General features: G+C 39.5%; 1 protein-coding gene across 5 annotated transcripts in view; it reads left to right on the forward strand.

The window, feature by feature from the left end:
- The window catches only part of UBAP1 (ubiquitin associated protein 1), an 84,967-nt gene that overhangs the window by 55,353 nt on the left and 4,112 nt on the right, over positions 1-25,502 (forward strand). For 3 of the 5 annotated variants that reach the window (XM_072841695.1, XM_072841697.1, XM_072841698.1), the window contains 2 exons: positions 3,207-3,247; positions 19,651-20,586. In XM_072841695.1, coding sequence (XP_072697796.1) covers positions 3,207-3,247; positions 19,651-20,586 — 977 coding nt within the window. Of the gene's footprint in view, positions 1-3,206; positions 3,248-13,883; positions 14,009-18,675; positions 18,773-19,650; positions 20,587-25,502 lie in introns of those variants that run through there. The other 2 variants (XM_072841696.1, XM_072841699.1) reach the window with 2 other exon arrangements.

Genomic DNA, 25,502 nt, shown 5'->3' on the forward strand with positions numbered 1-25,502 from the left:
CCTGGAGACCCCGGATTGAGTCCCACATTGGGCTCCCTGCGTGGAGTCTGCTTCTTCCTCTGCCTGTGTCTCTGCCTCTCTCTCTGTGTCTCTCATGAATAAATAAATAAAATCTTTAAAAAAAAAAAAGAATCCATTTAAAGTTGGTGAAATTTCTTAAAACATTTCTGATGTTAGCTTCTTCTGGGGGTTATTTGCAAAATTACTTTTTAAATCAGAAGCTCAAGCAGCTTCTCCCAAACCATTTACCTCTCAGAAACAGCCACTTTTTCAAACAGCTGCTATCCCACAATATTAATAAATACTAGAGACACATAGATGAAAATGTTCATTTTCTGCACCTGTCTGTTGCAGCTCTGCTGGGTGCTTAAATACTGCTTTTTTTCCCAGCAGAGACTTAGAAAAATACATTTTTGATTATGTGCCTGTGTGTGAAGGTTGAGACTGCAAAGACTCTTGCTTCTTGGTTTTAGAAGTGTGACTGCATTGTGATTTATGTATATTTTGATGACACTGTAGCATGCATGCCAATGAAATATTTTCTGCATATAGGAAAAGTTTTTTTTTTATAATCTGAATTATTTTATTTTATTTATTTATTTTTATTTTTTATGATAGTCACAGAGAGAGAGAGAGAGAGAGAGAGAGGCGCAGAGACACAGGCAGAGGGAGAAGCAGGCTCCATGCACCGGGAGCCCGACGTGGGATTCGATCCTGGGTCTCCAGGATCACGCCCTGGGCCAAAGGCAGGCGCTAAACCGCTGCGCCACCCAGGGATCCCTAGGAAAAGTTTTAATCATTTTCAGTATGGTTGCTGTTTCTTTGAGAATTGATGATCTATATACTTTATAATTTTAACTTTCCATTGGAGAGAATTAATTAGAGTATCAGAATATTTTGTTCTCATATCATTCTGGAAAACTAAAACTTTTTTTTTTTTAAGATTTTATTTATTCATAGAGACAGAGAGGGGCAGAGACAGAGGCAGAGGGAGAAGCAGGCTCCATACAGGAAGCCTGACGTGGGACTCCTGGATCTCCAGGATCCTGGGTCTCCAGGATCACACCCCAGGCTGCAGGCGGCGCTAAACCGCTGCACCACAGGGGCTGCCCCAAAACTAAAACTTTTAAAGTAAAAGCTTTAGAGGTACCTAGGGGGCTTAGTTGGTTAAGCCTCTGCCTTCAGCTCAGGTCATGTCATGATCCCAGGGTCCAGGGATTGAGTCCTGCATTGGGTTCCCTGCTCAGTGGGGAGCCTGCTTCTCCCTCTCTCTATGCCTTTCATCCTGCTTGTGCTCTCTCTCTCTCTCAAATAAATAAAATGTTAAAAAAATAAAGTAAAACTTTAAAGAAATTATAAAATAAATACCCGTTTGCCTTAGAATGTTCAGAAACTGTAGAGAAATATTATAAATTATTCCTAGACCTACCACCTAAAGGCAGCCACTTTAAAAAATTTTTATTACTTTTAAAAAATATTTTTAAGTAATCTCTACACCCACTGTGGGGTTCAAATTTACAACCCTGAGATCAAGAGTTGGGTGGTCTATGGACTGAGCCAGCCAGGTGCTCCTTACATGATACTTTCTATCCTTTATAATCCTTGGTAGCCAGATTACTTCTCTATTTCTATAGTTTCACCTATTTTCTATTCCTGTAGTTTAAGTAGAATCATATAATGTGTAACCTTTTGAGCGTGGCTTCTTTCACTTAGCATGATGTATTTGAGTTTGTCCATGTTGTGGTGGCAGTGTATCATATTCATCTAGTTAAGATTTTTAAAAGTTTATTTTAGAGAGAGTGAGAAAGAGAGAAAGAGTGAGGGGGAGGAGCAGAGGGAGAGGGACAAGCAGATTCTGTGCTGAGCGTGGAGACTGACAGACTGACGAGCTGGGGCTCAACACTGAGCTTGATCTCAGGACCCTGAGATGATCTAAGCTGAAATCAAGAGTCAGATGCTCAACTGACTGAGCCACCCAGGTGCCTCTGTCACTTCATCCATTTAAAGTGTATGGGAGGGCAGCCCGGTGGCTCAGTGGTTTAGTGTGGCCTTCAGCCTGGGTGTGGTCCTGGAGATCTGGGATCGAGTCCCACGTCAGGCTCCCTGCATGGAGCTTGCTTCTCCCTCTGTCTGTGTCTCTGCCCCTCTCTCTCTCTCTTTCTCTCTCATACATACATACATACATACATACATACATACATACATAAATAAATAAATAAATAAATAAAATATTAAAAAAAAAAGTGTATGGGAGTGCCTGGCTGCTTCAGTCAGAAGAGCACGAGACTCTTGATCTCAGGATCATGAGTTCAAACCCCATTTGAGTATAAAGATTATTTAAATAAATACAACTTAAAAAAAATCAGTTTGTTAATTTCTAAAAACAACCTCCAAAAAACAAAAAAACCCTGTGCAGACTTTAATTCCATTTTGAGTAATTTTCACAAGATAGATGTAATACCCTTTTCCTTTTTTTTTTTAACTTTCATTGGAGTGTAGATTATTTTTCAGTATGATACCTTCCAGTGTATTGTAATGTGGGCTAATAGATAATAGACCATAAATTCATATAGCTAACCTTATTTTTTTTTCTGCTTACATTTTTAAGTTAGAGGTATAAATACCATATCAGGGGTGATAGACTTTCAGGTTGAAGAACTCAGATTATTTATGTAAGACAGGACTTCATACCTACTTTTATAAGGTGTGAAAATGCCAAGGTGTGTGGTTTTGTTTTTTCCTTCACTTAAAACATTTTTATACTAATTAAACAGTACTGAGGATTGTCATTCACTCCCCACTTAAATTACTATTAGACTTACTTGCCAGCATAAGGTCTATGTTTGCATTACTGAATGAAAAGAGATTTTTTTAAAATCTGTTATTGACATATTTGTAGTTTGTATCAAGAAGGTATGTGGCCTGTAATTTTTTCCTTTGGATAGTCCATATATAAATTGGTTAATGGTTAGTATGTTATTTTTCTCATACTTATTTAGAAGATTTTAGAAATGCAGATTTTAGAAATGTTTAATTTTTCTCTGAAAAACTGATATCTCTTCCTTTCTCTTCTTTTTTGAGATTTTGGGACTGAGAAGTTTGAGGACAGTACTCTGGTTTCTTTTTTGTAGTCTCAGTTTTCTCTAGTGATTTGTTTATACCCCCCCAGAACATCGTGTGCTTAAAAATATTTCTTTGTTTTTCAGGTTCTAAATGGCTTCTAAGAAGTTGGGTGGAGATATTCATGGTAAGTAGACTGTTAGATATCATGCTTAAAGCTATGACTTGATCAGAGGATTTGAAATCACTTAGCATTGTGTAAGTGCCTCTTTATGTTTATTTAAATGAGCAGCTTGAGAAAAAGTTCTACAACAGTGTAGCATATACATTCCAGTGGATTTCAGGTAATTTAATATTGAAGTATTTAAGTAGATAAACTTTAGAGTCTCTGTGGTTATTGTACTTAAAATTACCAGAGATGGGTAGGTAGCCTACCTATTTTTACTGTTCTCCAGCAGTATTTTTTTTTTAAAAGATTTTATTTATTTATTCATGAGAGACATGGAGAGAGAGAGACAGAGACACAGACCAAGGGAGAAGCAGGTTCCCTGCAAGGAGCCTGATGTGGTACTCGATCCCGGGATCACGCCCTGGGCCAAAGGCAGACGTTAAACTGCTCCCTTCAGCAGTATATTGAAGTATATTACGTTCTCTTTCTTATTCTCTGGTCATAGGTCTTTGCCATCTCAGGTGTGGAAAAACTCTAAATCTATAGTTAACACTTAATTTTTTTTTTTTAATGTTTTGGTTTAGTGTCCATCCCTGTCATCCTCTCCCTGCCCCACAGTGATAGGACATAATTACTGCAAATAAACCGTGATTAGTAATTACAGAAATGTGAGTAGTGGTAGCTACAATTTTGCATTTGAAATGAATAGTTTATCATCCTTTTTTAAGTTATGACCTTCCAGAATTGAATACATTAATAAACTTTATTATCTGCATTTGGGAGGAATGGAGGTGCTTAAGAAGTTAAAATTAGACCCTCTTTTCATACAGTAGAAGAATTAAATACCAGAAATATCCAAACAACTTAGTTTTTTTAAAAGGGTTTTGGGGGGTACCTGGGTGGCTCAGTTGGTTAAGCATCTAACTCTTGATTTTTGCTCAGATCATCATCTTGGGGTTGAGATTGAGCCCCATGTTGAGCTCTGCCCTGGGCCTGCTTAAGATTCTTTCTCTGTTTCTCCTTCCCCTTTAAAAACAAAAAGTTTTTTTAAAGCTGATCTTCATTTTAAAAATCATGTCCTTGTAAGAATGATTTGCCAGACTGCATGACAATATATTGGTGCTGCTCTCTGGTTGCTTGATCATATCAGTCAACTGAGTCAGGCTGCAGCAGCAGCAGTCATTGGGGTTCTAACTTAGATATTTTATACAACAGTTTAATATTTAGAATTATTGTGCATATGCTTACATATATCATTTGTTTGTGTTTTGTTAAATCCTTCTGGAGTTAAGTTACTCAGAATCTGGAATTTGCGTTCTTTATAGCAGGTCAGGCATCAGATCTGCCAGGTAAGCTATTTCTTATTGTCTAAGGATTATTAGACAATACTTTCAAAATATTCAAATGATAGTAAAAGGCAGATCTGAAGTTGTTTCTGGATCACTTTTTTAGGGAAAAAGAGAAGACAGAGCAAAGGACAGAGGAAAGTTCTGGGGAGAGAAAATAGCAAAAATGAAAGAGTTGAACTTATTTCAAAAGATAAGCAATGTATCTTGACACTTTGGGAAGTCCTTTTTGACTGGAGTGAAAATAAGATGGACTCCAGGTTATGGTGTTCCAGCTAAACACTTTAGAGAGAAGATTCTAATTTTGAAGTTATCAATAAAGAATTTTTAGAAATTCCTCCATCTCCTTACATTCCTTACCAAAATTTTATTAAGTGAAGCATTCTACCTAAAATTCGAGAAAAGATTTTTCTTTCTCCCTTAACTCCTCCCTCCCTCCCTCCCTCCCTCCCTCCCTCCCTCCCTCCCTCCCTCCCTTCCTTCCTTCCTTCCTTCCTTCCTTCCTTCCTTCCTTCCTTCCTTCCTTCCTTTTCTCTCTTTCTCTTTCAAGTAGGCTCCATGCCCATCCTGGAGCCCAACATGGGGCTTGAACTCACAACCCTGAGATCGAGACCTGAGGTGAGATCAAGAGTCTGATGCTTAATCAACTGAGCCACCCAGGTGCTTCCCTGAGAAAAGATTTTTCTTTCTCTTTTCAGCTTCTTCTGCTTCAAACTGCTAAGCTCCTACTTGAATTTCTATAGCTTTAAAGTTTTTAGAGTAAAGAATCTTATGTTTTTAGATATCTTGTAGTTTAAGGAATAGAAATTAAAGGAAATAGGCAAAAAAAAGGAGGAGGTGGAGAATAGCAGTCTTACTGACATATGAATGCAGGAAGTCAAGTTGAACCTGGTCTTACAAGTCTGAAATTAGCCAGGAAACTAAGGCTCGAATTCCCTCCATCTCTCAGGAAGCTGCGTAGCCTTTTCTTACTGCTTTTCTCTGCAGGCATGCTCCATTTTTATTCTTCTGTTTGTAGACTTGCTTTCTTGGCTTGTTTGTATAGAATGCGTAGGGTCAAAAATGGCCAATCCTGTTGTGATGCTGCATGCTACTTGATCTTTCAGTTTAAATGGCTAGCATCATATAGCTAAAGTTTTTCCATCTTTTGGCCAAAGGAGTATCTGATTGCACAGCCTAGCTTATAGGCCTATGGATTGATTCTCCCTAAGGTAGGTATTATCTGACTGGCCCATAGGGGTTAGTAGGTGTATGTGTGTGTGTAATTCTTCCAGGGCATTTAGGGTGTGGACAAGGAGGTAACATCTGCTCTTATAACTGGATATTAAATTGCTTTTTTTCTTTTTAAATATTTGAGCTGACTATATCTTGTGCTATCTTCTGTCTTCTGACTAGTATTTGATTTACCTTCAGGTTCTTTTTTTTTTTAGCTAAGGTTGAACTTCCACTGTCATTAATAACTACATATCCCTAGATAACAGAATAAGAGAATAAGCAATTCTCAAAGACCTTTAACAATATTGTTCTTAAAAAAAAAAAAAATATATATATATATATATATTCTTATATTATGTAAAATGCAAACCCTTGGCTTAGTTTAGTGGGTTTTTTTTGTTTTGTTTTGTTTTTAAGATGTTTACTTATTCATGAGAGAGAGAGAGAGAGAGAGAGAGAGAGAGAAAGACAGAGAGGCAGGCAGAGACAGGAGAAGCAGGCTCCATGCAAGGAGCCTGGTATGGAACTCCATCCCGGGACTCCAGGATGATGCCCTGAGCCGAAGGCAGATGCTCAATCTCTGAGCCACCCAGGCGTCCCTGGCTTAGTATTTTTTTTAAAGATTTTATTTATGAGAGAGAGAGCAAGAGCGGGGGGTGGGGAGAGGGGGAAGCATGTTTCCCATTGAGCAGGGAGCCTGATTTAGGGTTCCATCCTAGGACCTTGGGATCATGACCCCAGCCAAGGGCAGATGCTTAACTGATCCTTGGCTTATTTTATTTTATTTTATTTTATTTTATTTTATTTTTATTTTTATTTTTATTTTTATTTTTATTTTTATTTTTTTCTTGGCTTATTTTAAATCAGGACTTTCTTGAAGTCTGGTGCTTAAAATGTCAATGCTCTTTAGTTTTTAACTTATTTTCCACTTGTTTCATCTAAGAAAAAGTTTCCAGCAAACAAATAAATTCCTCTTTTAGTATCTGAGAAAATGCCTTGACATTCTAATTTAGGAAAAAATAAATCTGTATAATCAGATAATACTTAATAAAACTAAACCCTTTCCTTTGAAAGGCCATGCTGTCCTATTTATGACCATTGAGCTAGCTAACTTTTTTTTTTTTTTTAAGATTTTATTTATTCATGAGAGACAGAGAGAGGCAGAGACATAGGCAGAGGGAGCCTGATGTGGGACTCGATCCCAGGACCCTGGGATCATGACCTGAGCCAAAGGCAGATGCTCAACCACTAAGCCACCAGGTGCCTGAACCAGCTAACTTCTAAGGGAGGTTCGTTCATTTTGCCCTTGGTTTAATTTTTCCTAGGATATTGAAATACTTTTTCTGCTGAGTGATAGAAAAAGGTATTTTACTTTGAATTGTTTTAAAAGTTGATCTGTTACTGCTTTACAGTGTAAAGAAGTTGGTCATCATTTAATTATTGCTCCCCCTCCCCCACTGTCTTTCAAGATTTTCTCTTTATCTTTGTTTTCAGCATTGTTACTATGATGTGCCGTGGTGTGATTTTTCTGTGTATTTATCCTGCTTGAAGTTAGCTAAACTTCTTGGATCTGTGGGTTGATCTTTCATCACTTTGGGAAAATTTGCAGCCATTATTTCTCTTCACATTTCTTCTGCCCCCCTTGTTTCTTTCTTATCCTCCTGAGACTTTAACCATACATGTATTAGGCTTTTTGATATTGTCCTAAAGATCTCTTAAGGCTCCATTCCATTTTTTTTCCCCCTTTGTGTTTCAGTATGGTTAATTCCTTTTGACCTAACCTCAGTTTCTCTGATTCTTTCTTCTGCTAAGTATTTTCTGGTTATCCATATAGCCTGGTTATGAACTAGTAAAGATTTTCTTCTCTGATACTGCATTTTCATTTCTAGCATTGTTGTTTTGTCTTTTTATATTTCTCTCTCTTGTACTCATATGCGGGACGGCTGGGTGGCTCAGTGATTGAGTGTCTGCCATCTGCTCAGGTCATGATCCCGGGGTCCGAGGATTGAGTCCTGCATTGGGCTGCCTGTGGGGAGCCTGCTTCTCCCTCTCTCTACGTCTCTGCCTCTCTCTCTGTGTCTCTCATGAATTAATAAATAAAATCTTAAAAAAAATTCCTCATCTGCTCACACAAATTCATCTTTTCTATTAGATCCTATATAACATATTTATTATAGTTACTTTAAATTTTTCTGATGATTTCAATATTTTGGCTATTCCTCAATTTGGGTCTAATGACTGGTTCCTCTCTTATTGATAGATTATGTTTTCTTCTTGGTGTGTTTTATTTTTGATTGAATGCCAGACATTGTATATGAAAAAGGTGATTTTGTAGGTTAGCTGGCTTTTGTTGTTAGGGTGTGAGTAGGATTTTCTTGTGACTTCACATCCCATCCTATAGCAGATATCTGTATAGTTTTGTGTACATCTCTCTACATGTGTGTCTATTTAACTTTATGTGTTTATTATTTATTTAGAGACATGGGCAAAGGGAGAGGAAGAGAATCTCAGGCAGACTCTTTGCTGAGTGCAGAATCCCACATTGGGGCTCCATCTCAACCCTGAGATTATTATTATTATTATTTTTTAAAAGATTTTTATTTATTCATGAGAGACATAGAGAGAGAGAGAGAGAGGGGCAGAGACAACAGGCGGAGGGAGAAGCAGACTCCATGCAGGGAGCCTGACGCGGAACTCGATCCCGGGTCTTTAGGATGAGGCCCTGGGCTGAAGGCAGCGCTAAACCGCTGAGCCACCCCGGCTGCCCACAGCCCTGAGATTATGACCTGAGCTGAAATCAAGGGTTGGATGCTTAACCAACTGAGTCACCCAGTCGCCTCTTATTTAATTTTAAAGCTGACGCGAGACGCCTGGGTTACTCAGCAGTTGGGCGTCTGCCTTTGGCTCAGGATGTGATCCTGGAGTCCTGGAATCGAGTCCCACATTGGGCTCCCTGTATGGAGCCTGCTTCTCCCTCTGCCTATGTCTCTGCCTCTCTCTCTCTCTCTCTCTCTCTCTCATGAATAAATAAATAAAATCTTAAAAGTAAAGCTGATGCAGTGGCTTTAGGTAGTGATACCCAGTCATGGAATTGTATCTTTCACTTAATTTTAAGTTTGGTCTTTACTGATGTTCTTTTTCAAAAACTTTGATTTGAATTCTCAATTTGAATTCATAGTAAAACCTGAATTACACATATTCTAGTTTCTATCCTCCATTGAGGATCCATTGCCCCTCTCCCCTGAAACTGTCACTTTGTTTCAGGAAAATATGCAGGTAACAAGATTAAAAGCACATCAGCAATTCAGAAAGAAATTCTGAAAGAAAACACAATGAAGCCTTCCCAGGATTCATCCTGAGAATATTTTATTTTCAGCCTAGTCTCTTCCATTATGGCATAAATCAAAGTGATATGCAGAACCTGACTTCAAGGAACTTCTGTAGCCACAGTCATCAGAGATGTACTTTTTTTCTTTTCCCAAACTGAACTTAAGAAAGTGGGCTCATGGGATGCCTGGGTGGCTCAGCGGTTTGGTGCTTGCCTTTGGCCCAGGGCGGGATCCTGGAGACCTGAGATCAAGTCCCACGTCGAGCTCCCTGCAAGGAGCCTGCTTCTCTCTCGCTGCCTCTCTCTCTGTATCTCTCATGAATAAATAAATAAAATTTTTTTTTTTAAAAAGCAGGCTCAGATATAAAATATCTTTAAAAAAAAGGATTTTACCCATTTAGCTTTTTTTTTTAAGATTTTTATTTATTATTCATGAGAGACACACACACAGAGAGAGAGAGAGAGAGAGAGAGGCAGAGACACAGAGGGAGAAGCAGGCTCCATGCAGGGAGCCCGATGTGGGACTCGATCCTGGGACTCAGGGATCATGCCCTGGGTGGAAGGCTCAACTGCTGAGCCACCCAGGTGTCCCTAGCTATTTATTTTTAAAATATTTTAAAGTAATCCCTATAGTCAATGTGGGGCTTGAACTTAACTCTGAGATCTAGTTGCATGCTCCATCCACTGTATCCACTGAGCCACCCAGGTTCCCCTAAGAGATTTTTTTTTTTTTAAAGATTTTATTTATTTATTCATGAGACAGAGAGAGAAAGAGAGAGAGGGAGGGAGGCAGAGACACAGGCAGAGGGAGAAGCAGGCTCCATGCAGGGAGCTCGATGTGGGACTTGATCCCCGGTCTCCAGGATCAGGCCCTGGGCTGAAGGCGGCGCTAAACTGCTGAGCCACCCAGGCTGCCCGAGCTGTTTTTTTTTTTTTTTTAAGATTTATTTATTTATTCATGAGAGACATAAAGACATAGGCAGAGGTAGAAGTAGGCTTCCCACAGGGAGCGGGATGTGGGACTGGATCAGGAAGGATCCCAGGATCACTCCCTTAGGCCGAAGCCTCAACCTCTGAGCCACCCAGGTGTCCCAAAGATTTTCTTTTTATTAAGAGAGAGTGCTTGCATGCAGGTGGCAGGGTGGGGTGGAGGAGGGGCAGAGAGAGAGCGTGAGAGAGGGTCTCAGGCAGCTTCCACACCCAATGTGGAGCCCTGTGGGGGCTCAGCCTGTGGCCTGGAGATCATGACCTGATCCGAAATCAAGAATTGGATGCCTAACTGACTGAGCCACCCTCAAATATTTTTTTATCTTTTTTTTTTTTAATTTTTATTTATTTATGATAGAGAGAGAGAGAGAGAGGCAGAGACATAGGCAGAGGGAAAAGCAGGCTCCATGCACCGGGAGCCCGACGTGGGATTTGATCCTGGGTCTCCAGGATCGCTCCCTGGGCCAAAGGCAGGCGCTAAACCGCTGCGCCACCCAGGGATCCCATTTTTTTATCTTAAAATAAGGTCTACACCCAAGAGTCCCCTGCTCTACCAGCTGAGTCAGCCAGGTGCACGTAAATGCCTTTTTGCCCTTTATTCCTACCTCCTCCCCCCAATAATCACGTAACTGTTGGCTCGTTTCCTACGAACAAAGTTTAAAGGACTAAGACCAGGGAAGGCTAGAGGGTTGTGCCAGATGACCTTGGCATTGGCGTTATTAGTGAAATGAAACTGCTTTTTAAAGCAGAAACCTGTAATTGGTGTTAAGGAAGAGAAATAGCAGTTGTTTAAAGGTGTAATATTTGATCTTTCTGTCCCTAAGCCAGGGCCTACTTTGATTTATAGAATATAAGTCGTCAGTGTATACAGCACTGTCAGTTTCCTAACTGAAAGGTAGGCAAGGAAACTGAACACTCTTTGAAAGATAGTCTCATTTGGTTCAGGTATCTTAACTATATTACTTTTTTTGTGGATAGTTTCTTCCTCTGCTCCCATCACCATTCTACAATAGAGCTGTTCATTTAAGAAAATTTTGTTAGTTTATTGTGGATGAGTTTTCTTATATTTGTATATCATATATGCTTGTGTTATGGGTAAGATTTTTTCAGTATGTGTATTTGTGTGTGTGTTGTAATTAACCTGCTTTGAACATTCTGAAATGAAAGACTGAATTTTGTGATTAAATGTAAATCTTTCCAGTGCTTCTTAGAAAATGCTAGTTTCAGCTTTATCTCCATATCAAGACACTAGATAAAGTTAAAAATCTAATTTTCAGTAAAATTTGAGTACCTTTTTTCATGGAAGACAGATAAAATTTTTTTTTTACATTAGAGAGAACTTTGCTTTTAATCTCTACAATATAAAGAATTTTGTAAGTGACAGAGGGTTTTAGTTTTGTAACCAATACTTGTTTTTTGGCAAGCTGTGATGGTACCGGATATTTTGGTGGGGTGTATTTTTATGAGTAGCCTTACCATTTTAGGTAAACCATTTTGAATTGTAATAAATATTAATTGAATGTGAGTTAGCCATGGGGGGGGGGTGAGAGTTAAATATGAAAGAAGTGTGAGACCATGTCTTTTTTATTTGTTCTTTGCTTATTGAGCATCTTATCTGCCAGATAATATGCTGAAATTGGGAGGTGTAGATATGAAACATTTCTCTCTCAAATTCTCACTCAGAGTCTCAAGGCGGAGTATAAGGAAGTTATTCATACAGAGTGGTAAGACCTGACAAGCTAGTATGAACTGGGTGTTCTGAGATTGAGAAGGGAATTCTTTTTTTTTTTTTTTTTTTAAAGATTTTATTTATTCATGAGAGAGAGACAAAGACACAGGCAGAGAGAGAAGAGAAGCAGGCTCCATGCAGGGAGCCCGACATGAGACTCAATCCTGGGTCCCCAGAATCATGCCCTGGGCTGAAGGCCGCGCTAGACTGCTGAGCCACTGGCTGCCAAGAAGGGAATTCTTAAGCTCATTCTTAAAGGACTAGAAATAATCAAGTGAAAAAGGGTGGGAATATGACAGGCATTGTCATCTGAGAAAGTACTTCTAAAGATAGGACCAACTAGGAAGCTTTCTTAGAATATTAATAATTATGGTTATTTCCCAGAAAAATTGTTAAATTGTATTATTCTGTCCAAGAACATTCAAGAAAATATACCGGTGTGAGGCCCAGAAGTAATTCTTATTTTGCTAGCTATTAATAGTCAAAAAGCAGGAACTGTTTCATTGTCCTTGGTAATTCTGCCAGTAAGTTAACCCCCAAACCTGGTCCAGAAAAGAAACCATGTACAATTGGGAGTGTATAGGTAGTTAGAGACATATACAAGAGCCTCTCTTATTTTGTCTGACCCTATAAATGAGTGATAATGTCCTGGTCTTTCTGTATGATTCAGCTGTTTGGCAGAGAACCTTCAGGGAGTTAAAGCAGGTCAGTTGTAGATGTTTATGTCTCCTGGTAATCTTGTTGTGATTCCCATGCTCTTGTCTGATTTTCCTTTTTCCTTTTTTTTTTTTTTTTAAGGTTTTATTTATTTGAGAGAGAGAGAGCAAGAGCAGGGAGGAGGGGCAGAAGGAGAGGGAGAAGCCGACTCCCTGCTGAGCAGGGAAGCCCAAGGGGCTGGTAGGATCCCAGGGCCCTCGATCATGACCTGAGCCAAGGCAGACGCTTAACTGACTGAGCCCAGGTGCCCCTAGTTTTCCTTTTTTCATAATTGCTGTTTCTTGAATATTTCCACATCTGTTACAGAATATGGTTTTAAAAAATGTAATTTTTTGTATTAATTAGAAATTATTCTTTCCAAAGTAGAGAAATCCTAGTCAAGATTGTTTTGTGGAGGTTCTATCAGTTCAGCAGTATTTATTAAGTGCCTAATATGTGTAGGTTTTGACAGTACATCAGTGAATAAAATAGACTTCAATGTTTGTCTGCAAGAAGCTTACATTCTATTGGACCAGACAATAAATATAATCTAAAAATGAATTATTTAGTATGTTAGAATGTAGTAAGTGCTATGGTAGAAAGGATAGATGGTAACATGGGAGTACTGCAGTGAGAGGTAGTAATTTAATTTTTTTAAAGATTTTATTTATTTATTCATGAAAGAGACAGAGAAGCAGAGAGAGAAGCAGGATCCTTGCAGGGAGCCCGATGCAGGACTTGATCCCTGGACCTAGAATCATGCCGTGAGCCGAAGACAGGCACTCAACCACTGAGCCACCCAAGTGCCCCCCACCCCCACCCCTTTTTTAAGAAGAACAGGTAGTAATTTTAAATATAGTGGCCAGAGTAAGTCTCATGAGAGAGTGACATTTGAGCAAAGACTTGAAGGAGGCGAAGGAATAAGTCATGTGAATATTTAAGGGGAAAAATATTACAGATAGGGGACGTAGCCACTGAAGATTTTTAAGGTGGGTTTGACCCCGTCATGGTTGAAGAACAATTACCATGAGTTAGTGCAATGAGCAAGGAGGTAAGAAAGAGTTGAGAACAGAGGGATGGTGGGCTTTGGGGAGGCCTTTTTGGCTTCTGTGAGTACTTTGGCTTTTACACTAAGTATAATTGAAAATAAACCCTAATAAGATCAAGTAGGCGCAAGTAAGATTTCCTCCACAGAAATCTAGGGTCAGGAGAAGGTAAGCAGTCAGAGGAGCAAATCTCTATAACTTCTAGTTTTAGGATAGCATAAATTAATGTTGTATCCTAGGTATAAGATTATAGCAAACAAATAATAAAGTTCTTTGCTGATATTTTCTACTTTATTTTTGATTGTAGGGACTTTCAGTTACCTTGATGATGTCCCATTTAAGATAGGAGACAAATTCAAAACACCAGCTAAAGTTGGTCTTCCTATTGGCTTCTCCTTGCCTGATTGTTTGCAGGTGGTCAGAGAAGTACAGGTAAGTGGTCATTTTTAGTTAAAGTTTAGTGCATTTAAAAATTTATTTTTATGTATTTAATTTTTTTAAAAGATTTTATTTACTTATTCTTGAGAGACACAGACAGAGAGAAGCAGACACATAGGCAGAGGGAGAAGCAGGCTCCATGCAGGAAGCCAGATGTGGGACTCGATCCCGGGACTTGAGGATCACGCCCTGAGTCAAAGGCAGATGCTCAACTGCTGAGCCACCCAGGCATCCCACATTTAAAAATTTAAAGAGAACTTGATATATAGTAAAGTAGGGACAAAACCATTCTCCTATCTTTTATTTGTATTTCTTATGGCTGTTGCTTGGCTCACATTGTGTGTCTGTCTCTCTCTCACACACATACATACACACTTATATATGTTTATATATCTGTTATAGATCTGCAGTCTGTTAGACTATATATTCCTGGGATTCTGTGTCTTGTCTGAAACAAATCCCCACTGTCCATCTGGCTTGCATATTCACCTCTTTTCTTTCTCTTTTTTGATGTCCTTATTATCTTCTTGGTCACTCAAATTGGGAAATATATTTCTCTGCTGTGTCTCATCTTTATCGTCCAGTTCATATTTATTTATTTATTTATTTATTTATTTATTTATTTATTTATTTATTTATTTATTTATTATTTTTAACCTAGACTATTGCAGTGGCCTCTTTAATTGATCCTTTTGCTTGTGGCTTTTTTTTTTTTTTGTATTTTTCATATTGTTTCTAGAATAATATTCCTAAATTAAAGTTTCAAATTGTTACATCCCTATTAAAAAAAATACTTAAACGATTCTCCAGTCCTTACTGAGTCTAGACATAAGGTTGTGGTAAAATATTTCAGTTTATCATCTCTTCCATACCTCCTATGAACCAGGTTACTACCAATTCATTGATCACACCACATGTGTTGTGTATTGTTCTATGCTTTTTCTCATGAGCTATATAACCTCCACTTGGAATGTTTTCCCTTTCTCACTGTACCAAAAGCTGTCTGCCTGTTAAAATCTGTGTATTCTTCTAGACTGTGCTTAAATGCCTTCTCCTCAATAGCTTCTTTCTTGACCCTTTCTTATTCATTCATTCATTCATTCATTTAATTTTTAAAAGATTTTATTTATTCATGAGAGACCCAGAGAGAGAGAGACAGAGACACAGGCAGAGGGAGAAGCAGGCTCCATGCAGGGAGCCCGACGGGGGAATCGATCCCGGGTCTCCAGGATCACGCTCTAGGCTGAAGGTGGCACTAAACTGCTGAGCAACCCAGGCTGCCCAATCCTTTCATCTTTAAAGCTTAGTTCTATAGAAATGTATAGAATTACTTGAAAGCAGCAAATAGCCTTATATTATGTGACTTCCTTTCTTCCCTCAGTATACATTTATTGAGTGCCTACTTTTAAGCAGTGCTCTACTAGGGCTGGAGACAGAGATAAATACCTTAATCACTGTCCTCACTGAGCTTACAGTTTAGAGAAAGAGTCATGGGAAAATAGGAAAGTATACTACCTGTAAGACACTTCTTTCTGTGATTAAAGATTTTTAAATATATGACTTTCTGGCAAAGGAGTTTTGTTTCTGGGGGATTCTCTGAGGCGCCACCATGTTACCCTAAGAAATATTTATCTTCTAGTCTGTATGCAGTGGGTAATCAAATGGGAGAAGTTCAGTTTTGTTTTTAAAAATAATAACTTTATTTAGATATAATTCACATACATTGAAATTCACCTTTTTAGGTTTCCACATAAGTGGTCTTTAGTATATTCAAAGTGTATAATATAACCATCATTACTGTGTAATTCCTGAGTAGTGTTGTCATCCCCAAAAGAAATGCAGTGCCCATTAGCATTTACTCTGTATTTCCCTCTCTGCCCCTAGCCCCTGGCAACTGCTAAATCTACTTTGTCCCTGTGGATATGGCTATTTTGGACATGTCATGTAAATGAAATAATACAATAGATAGTCTTTTGTGACTGACTCATTTCACTTACCATAATGTTTTCAAGGTTTATCCATGTTGTATGAATGAAGTATTGGTATGTCATTCCTTTTATGGATTAATGTTCCATTGTATGGATACACTACATTTGGTTTTTCCATTTATCAATTGATGGACATTTTGGTGGTTTCCACTTTTTATTATGAATAATGCTGGTATAAAAGTATGAATATAAAAAAAAAAAAGTATGAATATAGGTTTTTGTGAGGATGTATGCTTTCAATTTTCTTGGGTACATAAGTAGAATTGCCGGGTTGTCCTATGGTAACTGTTTAACCTTTCCAAAAGGGAGGAACCACTACACTGTTTTCCAAAGTGGCTGCCATTTTAGAGTCTCACCCCACAGTGCATGAGGGTTACAATTTATCCACATCCTTGCCAACTCTTCTTATCCATCTTTTTGATTATATATATCCTTGTGGGTTTTGCAATGGTCTCTTACTGTGGTTTTGGTGTGTATTTTCTTAATTATACTAATGATGTTGAACATTGTATATAATTTTGAATACTGAATTGATAACCCTTTTGTGTATGGAGAGGTTATTGGGCCAAGAGAGACACAGATTTCCCGTATAAAGTTTTACATAGTTCTGTTTATCTGGTGACTTTTTTATTGGCAATAACAAATGTCAGGAAATACCTCTCTGTGTGCAGGATACTACTTTTAAAAATAGGGTTAAAAAAACTATTTTCTTTTAATAGTTCTCCTCTTATTCAGTGTTTCATTGATTCATCCAGAAAACTTGTTTTGAATCCCATATTGTTGTGTTACTCTTTGCTGGGAATTTTCTATTTTTTTGATCAGCATAAAGCATTAATAAATGCATGGTACTGTGCTCACTATATTCATAGCACCCACTAATAAAAAAGCAGGAGATTTGAGCTCCATTCCTGTGTGGAACAGTTGAAATATTTTTGTTCTCTAATTGTATATAGTACCTTTAAACTTTGACTATCTGGGCCTCCATGGGGGATTTGGTTGTAGTATTGGTGCTGGTCTGCTTTTGTTGACAAGAGTCACACCTAGGGCTCTGGACAGATCCCTTGATGCTTCCTGTGACTTTTGTCATATTTTCCTTTTTTTTTTTTTTTTAAGATTTTATTATTTTATTCATGATAGACACAGAGAGAGAGAGAGGTTGGTGGGGGGGCAGAGACATAGGCAGAGGAAGAAGTAGGCTCCATGCAGGGAGACGGATGTGGGACTTGATCCTGGTACTCCAGGATCATGCCTGGGCTGAAGGCAGGTGCCAAACCGCTGAGCCACCCAGGGATCCCCCTTTGTCATATTTTCCCTTGCATGACTGTACAGACTTGAGTTTTCAGCTAAAAATTCATCCAAGTGAGCCAGTAAAGCACACAAGTAATCCTTGCACTTAGGGCCTACAAAGCTTTCATTGAATAGTAATTGTGGTGGCCGTTAGTGTCATGGTTTAGAGCAGAATCTGGTATCACTCATTCATGAACTTGAATTGCCATGTAATAACAGTGTCGTCTTGTACATATTTCTTAGGCCCTCCAGGCCACCATATCCTCATTTATAAAATGGGGATAATTAACTTTTAAGGTTGGTATAAGGATTAAAGAAAGTAATACTTTTATAATATTTACTGTGGTTCCTGGTATGCCATAAATATTAGATGCTGCTGTTACTTATTTGTGCACTCAAACCACACTCTTATTTTTTCACTGTAATATTTCTACTGTCTTTTTCCTGTGTTCCAAGTATTCTGTATTACTTTGGTAATTAAAAGTCAATAAAGGTTTTACAAAAAAGGAAAGAAATTTCTAGTTCTTGAGTGTTAAACTTCAGGGACCTGTATTTATAGGCAGTGGGCAGTTGGTTACAGCCTTTTTTTGGTGGAAGGAGCCAGATGCAAAATTGATTTCCTCTACTGGTTAGAAGCAGCAGTCTGCTCAGTGCTGTTTTTTTCACTGTACCCATTAGTGGTAGAAAGGAAGTGCCATAATTGCCCAGGTGGCCTTTCTGGGGTTCAGCAGCTGGCTTAGGGGTATAAATGGACAACATCTTTTTCTTTTTTAAAGGTGTTGTTGTTATTTTTAATAAGGAGGCTCCATGCCCAACACGAGGCTTTGAACTCCCACCCCTTAGATCAAGAGTTGCATGCTCCACAGACTGAGCCAGCCAGCCATCTCAGGGGCTGAACAGACTTTGATGTGTGCATTTCCAGGCTTCTCTTGTGTTGTTTGAAGCTGAAAAGCTTGGGAATGACCAAAGTTTCTTGTGCTCTAAAATTCTTGTCTGTGCATGTAGGCTTCTTTCCTGCCCATCCCCCTCTTGTCTCTTTAGCCTTGAATGTGCATATAGACATTATTTATGTCTATGTTCACTTTAGAGTGAACACCAGGTTTTGTTTCTCCTCTCCAAGGTGAATTTTTTTTTTAAAAGATTTTATTTATTTATTCATGGGAGACACAGAGAGAGAGAGAGAAAGGCAGAGACACAGGCAGAGGGAGAAGCAGGCTCCGTGCAGGGAGCCCGACATGGGACTGGATCCTCGGTCTCCAGGATCAGGCCCTGGGCTGAAGGTGGCGCCAAACCGCTGAGCCACCTGGGCTGTCCAAATTTTGTTTTTTGTAAATGGTGTATTTTTTTTTCAATGTCCAAATGAAATTTTTGTAAATTGTGATATAGGTGAAGGTATGGTTAAGGAAGCAACAACCATGAAGTGAATCCTTATGCAGTTTGCACTGTAAAATCCTACTTCGAATCTAGACATCTAGATATCTTAGTAAGTACTTTTCCTGTATTTAGAGTATAATCTGTTCATTATAATTTAATAGATAGTAGTTTAAGAACATAGAATCTAGTTATACTGCCTGGGTTCACATCCAGGCTCTACCACTTACCAGCTTTATGACCTTGGGCATGGCTCTTGTAAATTGAGGGTAACAACAGTACCCACTTTAAAGGGTTGTTGAAAAGATCCAGAGAGTTTTGTTGAAAAGATCCAGAGAGTTAATACAAAAAAGTGTTTAGAATCTTTTCTGGTACCTGGTAAGTGCTTCTTAAATATTAGGGGCTCTTGTTATTATTGAGCACAGGCTCTGTCTCCAGCATTGTGCTAGATAATAGAGACCCTGAGAGGATCTAAAGCCCAGTGGCTGCCTGCAAGAGGCTTGTGATATTGCTGGGGGGAAGTGTTTAGAAAAAAATTAAAGATTAAATAAATGTACATGTGGTCACTTTTGCTTGACATCACCTAATAGACACACATGCTATGTAGGATTTCAGAGGAAGGGACAAGGCCATCAGGAAAGCTTTATAGGTGGCTGCCGAGCTCTGCTTATCTACCAGTGAAGAATTCTAGGAAGAGAAGTGGCCTGAGGGGAGGGAAGAGAAGCAAGGCAAGTGGTTGTCAAGGTACTTTTGGCCTGGTATGTATGATTAGTTCATTTCTGGAAGTAATCTGGGAGTGTAGTTTGATTAAACCATATAAGGAGCTTAGAAAGCCTTGGTCTTCCTGACTGGGGATCATCTCATACACCGTAAATGCTGCCTTGCCAAGGTTCTGTTGTGCTGGTGTGAGGAAGAATTCGCTGGAAGAATTGAGTCGGTGAGGGACAACCACCTGGGTTCACACCTCCTTTCTGTGCTGTGTCTTTGCAGTATGACTTCTCCTTGGAAAAGAAAACTATTGAGTGGGCTGAAGATATTAAGAAAATCCAAGAAGCCCAGCGGGAAGCAGAACGCAAGGCTGAGGAAGTAGAAGCTAAAGTGAATTCTAAGAGTGGCCCAGAGGGTGACAGCAAAATGAGCTTCTCCAAGACTCACAGTACAGCCACAAAGCCACCTCCTATTAACCCCATCCTTGCCAGCTTACAGCACAACAGCATCCTCACCCCGACTCGGGTTAGCAGCAGTGCCATGAAACAGAAAGTTCTCAGCCCACCCCACACAAAGGCAGATTTCAATCCTGCTGACTTTGAGTGTGAAGAAGACCCATTTGATAATCTGGAGTTAAAAACTATTGATGAGAAGGAAGAGCTGAGAAACATTCTGGTAGGAACCACTGGACCCATTATGGCTCAGTTATTAGACAATAATTTGCCCAGAGACGGCTCTGGATCTGTGTTACAGGATGAGGAGGTCCTGGCATCCCTGGAGCGGGCAACCTTGGATATCAAGCCTCTTCACAAACCTAATGGCTTTATAACCTTACCACAGTTGGGCAACTGTGAAAAGATGTCTCTGTCTTCTAAAGTGTCCCTCCCCCCCATTCCTGCAGTAAGCAATATCAAATCTCTGTCCTTCCCCAAACTTGACTCTGATGACAGCAATCAGAAGACAGCCAAGCTGGCAAGCACTTTCCATAGCACATCCTGCCTCCGCAATGGCACCTTCCGGAATTCCCTGAAGCCTTCCACCCAAAGCAGTGCCAGTGAGCTCAATGGGCATCATACTCTTGGGCTTTCAGCTTTGAACTTGGACAGTGGCACAGAGGTGCCAACCCTGAATCCCTCAGATCTGATCTCCCAGATGCCTTCCCTCTCTGTCTTGTCTGTGTGCACAGAAGAATCATCACCTCCAAATACAGGTCCCACGGTAAGCCTTTTAAATCCCTCTGATTTAGAGCTCTAAAGATTTCTAAATTCTGGGTAGCATTTGCTACCTCACATTCTTCTTTTCAAAATTTAGGGCAAAATGGGGACATGGCTTTATTGACCTTGTTTATGTATGTTCTGGTTATTTTCCTGAGGACAAAGGACTGTTAGCTTTGCACCTAGCCTGGTTATGTTTGCTTGTTTTCCTACCTGAATCTTTTTGGTCTTTCCTTTAAAAAGATAAATGTATATTATGTGTTAATGGATTAGTCTTTCTGCCTAATCACTTTGTTCTTTTCTCTGCTGCCTTTGTTTTTAAAGGCTTTCTTTGTAATTTTTTATCTACTTTTTCCTACTTTATTTGTTTTTTGAAGGTTGCTTGGCACTCCTCATTATATCTTCTCTGCTTTCTGCTCTCCCATCTTATTCTGCCCTGAAGGTTGGTTCTTGTGTGTACAATGATTTACCTGTGTTTTTCATCAGAACATGTGGTGCCTTAGTAGCTGGGAGGTCATTTGTATTGGAAGTCTGAGCAAAAGTAGAAATTTGTCACTTTTTTAAACTTGCAGATATTAATTCTACAATTCCTTTTTTGGCTCACTATTAAGAATTGTGCAGTTTTCTCCAAAGAGAGGGAGAAGAGAAGGTTGGAATTTGAGTTAGTGTTGAAAGATGGATAACAAAAATTGAACTTGTTATTACCCTGAAGAAAATCTGATTTTGGCACACAAAAAGGTTGCAGGTGCAGTGTGGTTCCTTTATTTGTCATAAAATGTAGTCTTAGCTCCTGATGTGGTTTCAGCAGCACAGAACAGTATGTTACTGCATTCTAGAATAGAAATCATAAAAGTCCAGGAACTTTTTGCTATACCAGTTCACAGATTTTTAACGTGATGGCATATCAAGAGACCATTTAGAGCCAGAGAGGAGCCTGATTGTATTGGTGGGATATCTGTCAGAGACCTTGATAAGCCGATAGAAAGATGAGCCTTGGCCTACTTTAAAGTAAGTGCAAAGTCCCAAGAGTAGCATTCTTGGTAAGTAATTGTCTCTCTGTGTGAGTGCTTGCATTGTCAAAGAGCTCTCTGCTGTTTATAAACTTTTGTAGACCTTGGCCTAGATAAACTTGACTGTGCAGAACACTCTGTGTTATCTCTTAGTAATGTACTTCACCCTCCTACTTCCTGGTCAGTAGGATACTCTTCATGACTCATTGTATGGTTTAGAGAAATCAAAAGCACTCTGGGGAAGATCCTCAGCCTCAAATCTCCTTTAAAATTACAGTGACCATTAAGAGGCCAAAGCTGATGAACTAATCAAACCAGAACACCTGTCACTCTGATCTGATTGTGGAGTTTCTTTTGGGTCCATTCATTTCAGGGTAAGGTGCGGGGGGGTTGGTTTCTTGCTGGCTTGGGGACTTTCTGTCTTCAAGGGGCAAATAGAGCTGAAGTTCTGGTGGTTTTTTTTTTTTTTTTTTTTTTCTGGTGTTTTTCTAAGAAAGTCATGACCCTTATCCCCAAGAAGCAAAGCCTGGTTTTCTTCTATCTGTCTTAGTCTCTGAGGCTCATACTGAGAACCTTTCCCAGTGAACAAAGCACTTCTCTTCAGGATAGTTTGTGACTGCAGGGTGAGCGGAGTGGAGTGGTGGTCAACTGGGCTGCATACACCCTTTATGAAGGAACTCTGAGGGAAGTGGTCCTGGAGTTTGGTTCTTGTTCGCTGTTTCAGGCCCAATGTGTGGGTCTCACTCTTCAGATTCTGATTTTATGTTTTACTGTTTATATAAACTAGTGTTAGAAGTTAAGAAGTCCATGTGATCATTTTGAGAAGCATCATCTTGTAATGTGCCCTTCTGAGACCAGCATAGAATTGCTAGCCTGTCTTTTCCCACTACATGTCAGCCTTTTGTGGGCCTTGCTCTGCTTATTGGTTAGGCTCATTTTGCTATTGGGTTCTCTTTCTCCAGATATGGAAACATTCCTTACTCTTCCACAGTTGTTTCAGCAAAATACTTCCGCTCTTTCCTTATACCTCTGAGTTATGTATTTACTAATTTTAAATAAGCATTACAATAGTGCCAGTTTGCTTTGAAAGTATATTTTAAATAATTTTTGACATATAGACTCTCAGCTTTTAGGTGTTCAGATCTGTTTATCTTTTCTTCTGTTACCATTGATTTAATTCTTACAAGGCCTCTATCTCTAGATTTTTAAAATGAAATTTTTTTATCAAAGTAATACAAGCACATTGGAATCATCACATTTACTTCTTAAAAAAGATTTTATTTATTTGAGAGAGAACATGAGAATGAACAGGGGGAGTAGCAGAAGAGTGGAGAGGGAGGGGAAAGAATCTCGAGAAGACTCATCACTGAGTGCAGAGCCCCAACCTCGACACAGGGCTCAATCTCACAATCCTGAGATCATGACCTGAGCTGAAACCAAGAGTCAGATGCTTAACCAGCTGAGCCACTCAGGCTCATTTATTTGTTTTAAAAATTTTATGTATTTAAGTAATCTCTGCACTCAGTGTGGGACTTGAAGTCATGACCCCAAGATCAAGAGTCGCATGCTCTTCTGACTGAGCTAGCCAGGTGCCCAATTGAGTCATATTTAAAAGGCCCATATTGGGCTCCTTGCTCAGGAGGGAGGCTCCCTGCTCAGAAGCAGAGTTCGCTTCTCGCTCTCCCTCTCCTTCTCCCTCTCCCTTTCACTTGTGCTTGATCTCTCGCTCACCCTCAAATAAATGAATAAAATCTTTAACCCTCCCCTTTTTAAAAAAGATTATTTTAGAGAGAGTGAGTGAGTGGGGAGAGGAAGATTCCCACTCTGTGCTGAGCACAGAGCCTGATGTGGGGCTCCATTTCACGACCTGAGATCAGGACCTGAGCTGAAACCAAGAATTAATTGGTCACTTAACACCTGCGCCACCCAGATGCCCTTAAACTTTTTTTTCTTTAAGATTTTATTTATTCATGAGAGAGAGAGGGAGAAGCAGGCTCCATGCAGGGAGTCTGACGTGGGACTCGATCTGGCGTCTCCAGGATCAGGCCCTAGGCCGGAGGTGGCGCTAAACCGCTAAGCCACCGGTGCTGCCCGCCCTTAAACTTTTTTTAATGAAGTATAAACTCCCCTGATTTTTAGCATTCCTGTGCTTTTCTGTGTTCTTCCACTTTAGAGTGCACCACCCTGCCATAGCTTTTGAGATCTTCCATTTCTGGAGATTTTTACATTTATTCATGGTGTGCCATGCTTTGTTCATTGATTATGCTTGGCTCTCCTGGATCCTTTCAAACAGGCTGTGAGATGTGGGATGCCTGGGTGGCTCAGCAGTTGAGTGCCTGTCTTCTGCTCAGGGCATGATCCCAGGGTCCAGGATCAAGTCCCGCATTGGGCTCCTTGCAAGAAGTCTGTTTCTCTCTTTGCGTCTCCCATGAATAAACAAAATCTTAAAAAAAAATTTAAAATCTGAGATGTTTTTCATATTTTGTTTTTTCCTTTTCTGGAATTCCTGTAACTGGATGTTGGACCTCCTTGACTGTTATAATTTGCTATCCTTTTCTATATTATTTCCTATCTCTGTCTTACTTTAAGAGAATTTAAAAATTTTTCATTTTTTAAAGTCATCTCTAAAGTTTGATGCTCAAACTCCTGACCCCAAGATTAAGAGTCACATGCTCTACTGACTTAGCCAGGTGCCCCCTCTTTATGTTTTACTTTCTAGATATATCCTTGACTATCATAATTTTTTTTTTTAATCTCAGCCTTTTTTTCTTTTCTTTTTTTTTTTAATTCATGAGAGACAGAGGCAGAGACATAGGTAGAGGGAGAAGCAGGCTTCCTGTGGGGATCCCGATACAGGACTTGATCCCAGGAACCCTGAGCCAAAGGCAGATGCTCAACCACTGAGCCACTCAGGCATCCCAAATTTCAGCCTTTAAAAAAAATTTTTTTTTATTCATTTATTCATGAGAGACACACACAGAGAGGCAGGGACACAGGCAGAGGGAGAAGCAGGCTCCATGCAGGGAACCCGCAGGACTCAGTCCTGGGACTCTAGGATCACATCCCCAGGCCGAAGGCAGCGCTAAACCGCTGAGTCACCTGGGCTGTCCTTCTCTTTCTCTAGATTAAATTTCAGCCTTTTAAATAAAATTTTACTCTATCATATTTTAAATTTCCAACTGCTTTGTTTTTTCCCTCTTTTGGTTTGGTGTCTCTGGCTTTGTGTTCACATTTAAAAGTGAGGCACTTAAAAAAATTAACGATGCAGGGACTGTATGTGTTGGGGTGTGTTTGCCAATTATTAAGCTTTCCTGTAGGTTGGTTAGTAGGCTTTGGGGGACTGCAAAATGTCAACACAGAACATTTTGAGAGCTTACAGTTGCACCTGAGAATTCTCCTTGAGGGTTAAGGAAGGCTGGGGAAGGGTAGTGTGTAGACTTTTAATTAAATCTCCTTTTGGTTTTTACACCTTACTCTGCCATGCGCTGTGCTGTGCCTTGTGTCCTTATTTTAGTCCTAGAGACTGAACCTACCTCCTGAAGAGGATTGGGGGAGAGGAGGACGTGCCTAAGGGTTTTATTGCTCTGATCACTTGCTTTGTGCCCTTGCTTTATTCCAACAGTACCTGCTCCTCCCAAATGCTGAAGCGCAGCCCTCTCAGGAGTTTGAGGAGCTAATGAACTGACTCTCCTTTCTCCCACGTATTTATAACTTCATTGCTTCTGCTTAATTACCATAGCTCCATTAGCATTCCAAGTTCTAAAATTTCATTGAAATATATTGTCCACTGCTGTTCCCTCTTTCTTTGACCTTAAATATTAATAGTTTTGTTTTATTATTTCAGTGGGCTTTGGGGAAGGAGAATCAGGGTCACTTTGCTGTGTTAAATTCTCTCTTTGAAATCCTAATA

Source organism: Canis lupus, chromosome 10 (genome assembly GCF_048164855.1).
Source record: "Canis lupus baileyi chromosome 10, mCanLup2.hap1, whole genome shotgun sequence".
NCBI lineage: Eukaryota > Metazoa > Chordata > Mammalia > Carnivora > Canidae > Canis > Canis lupus.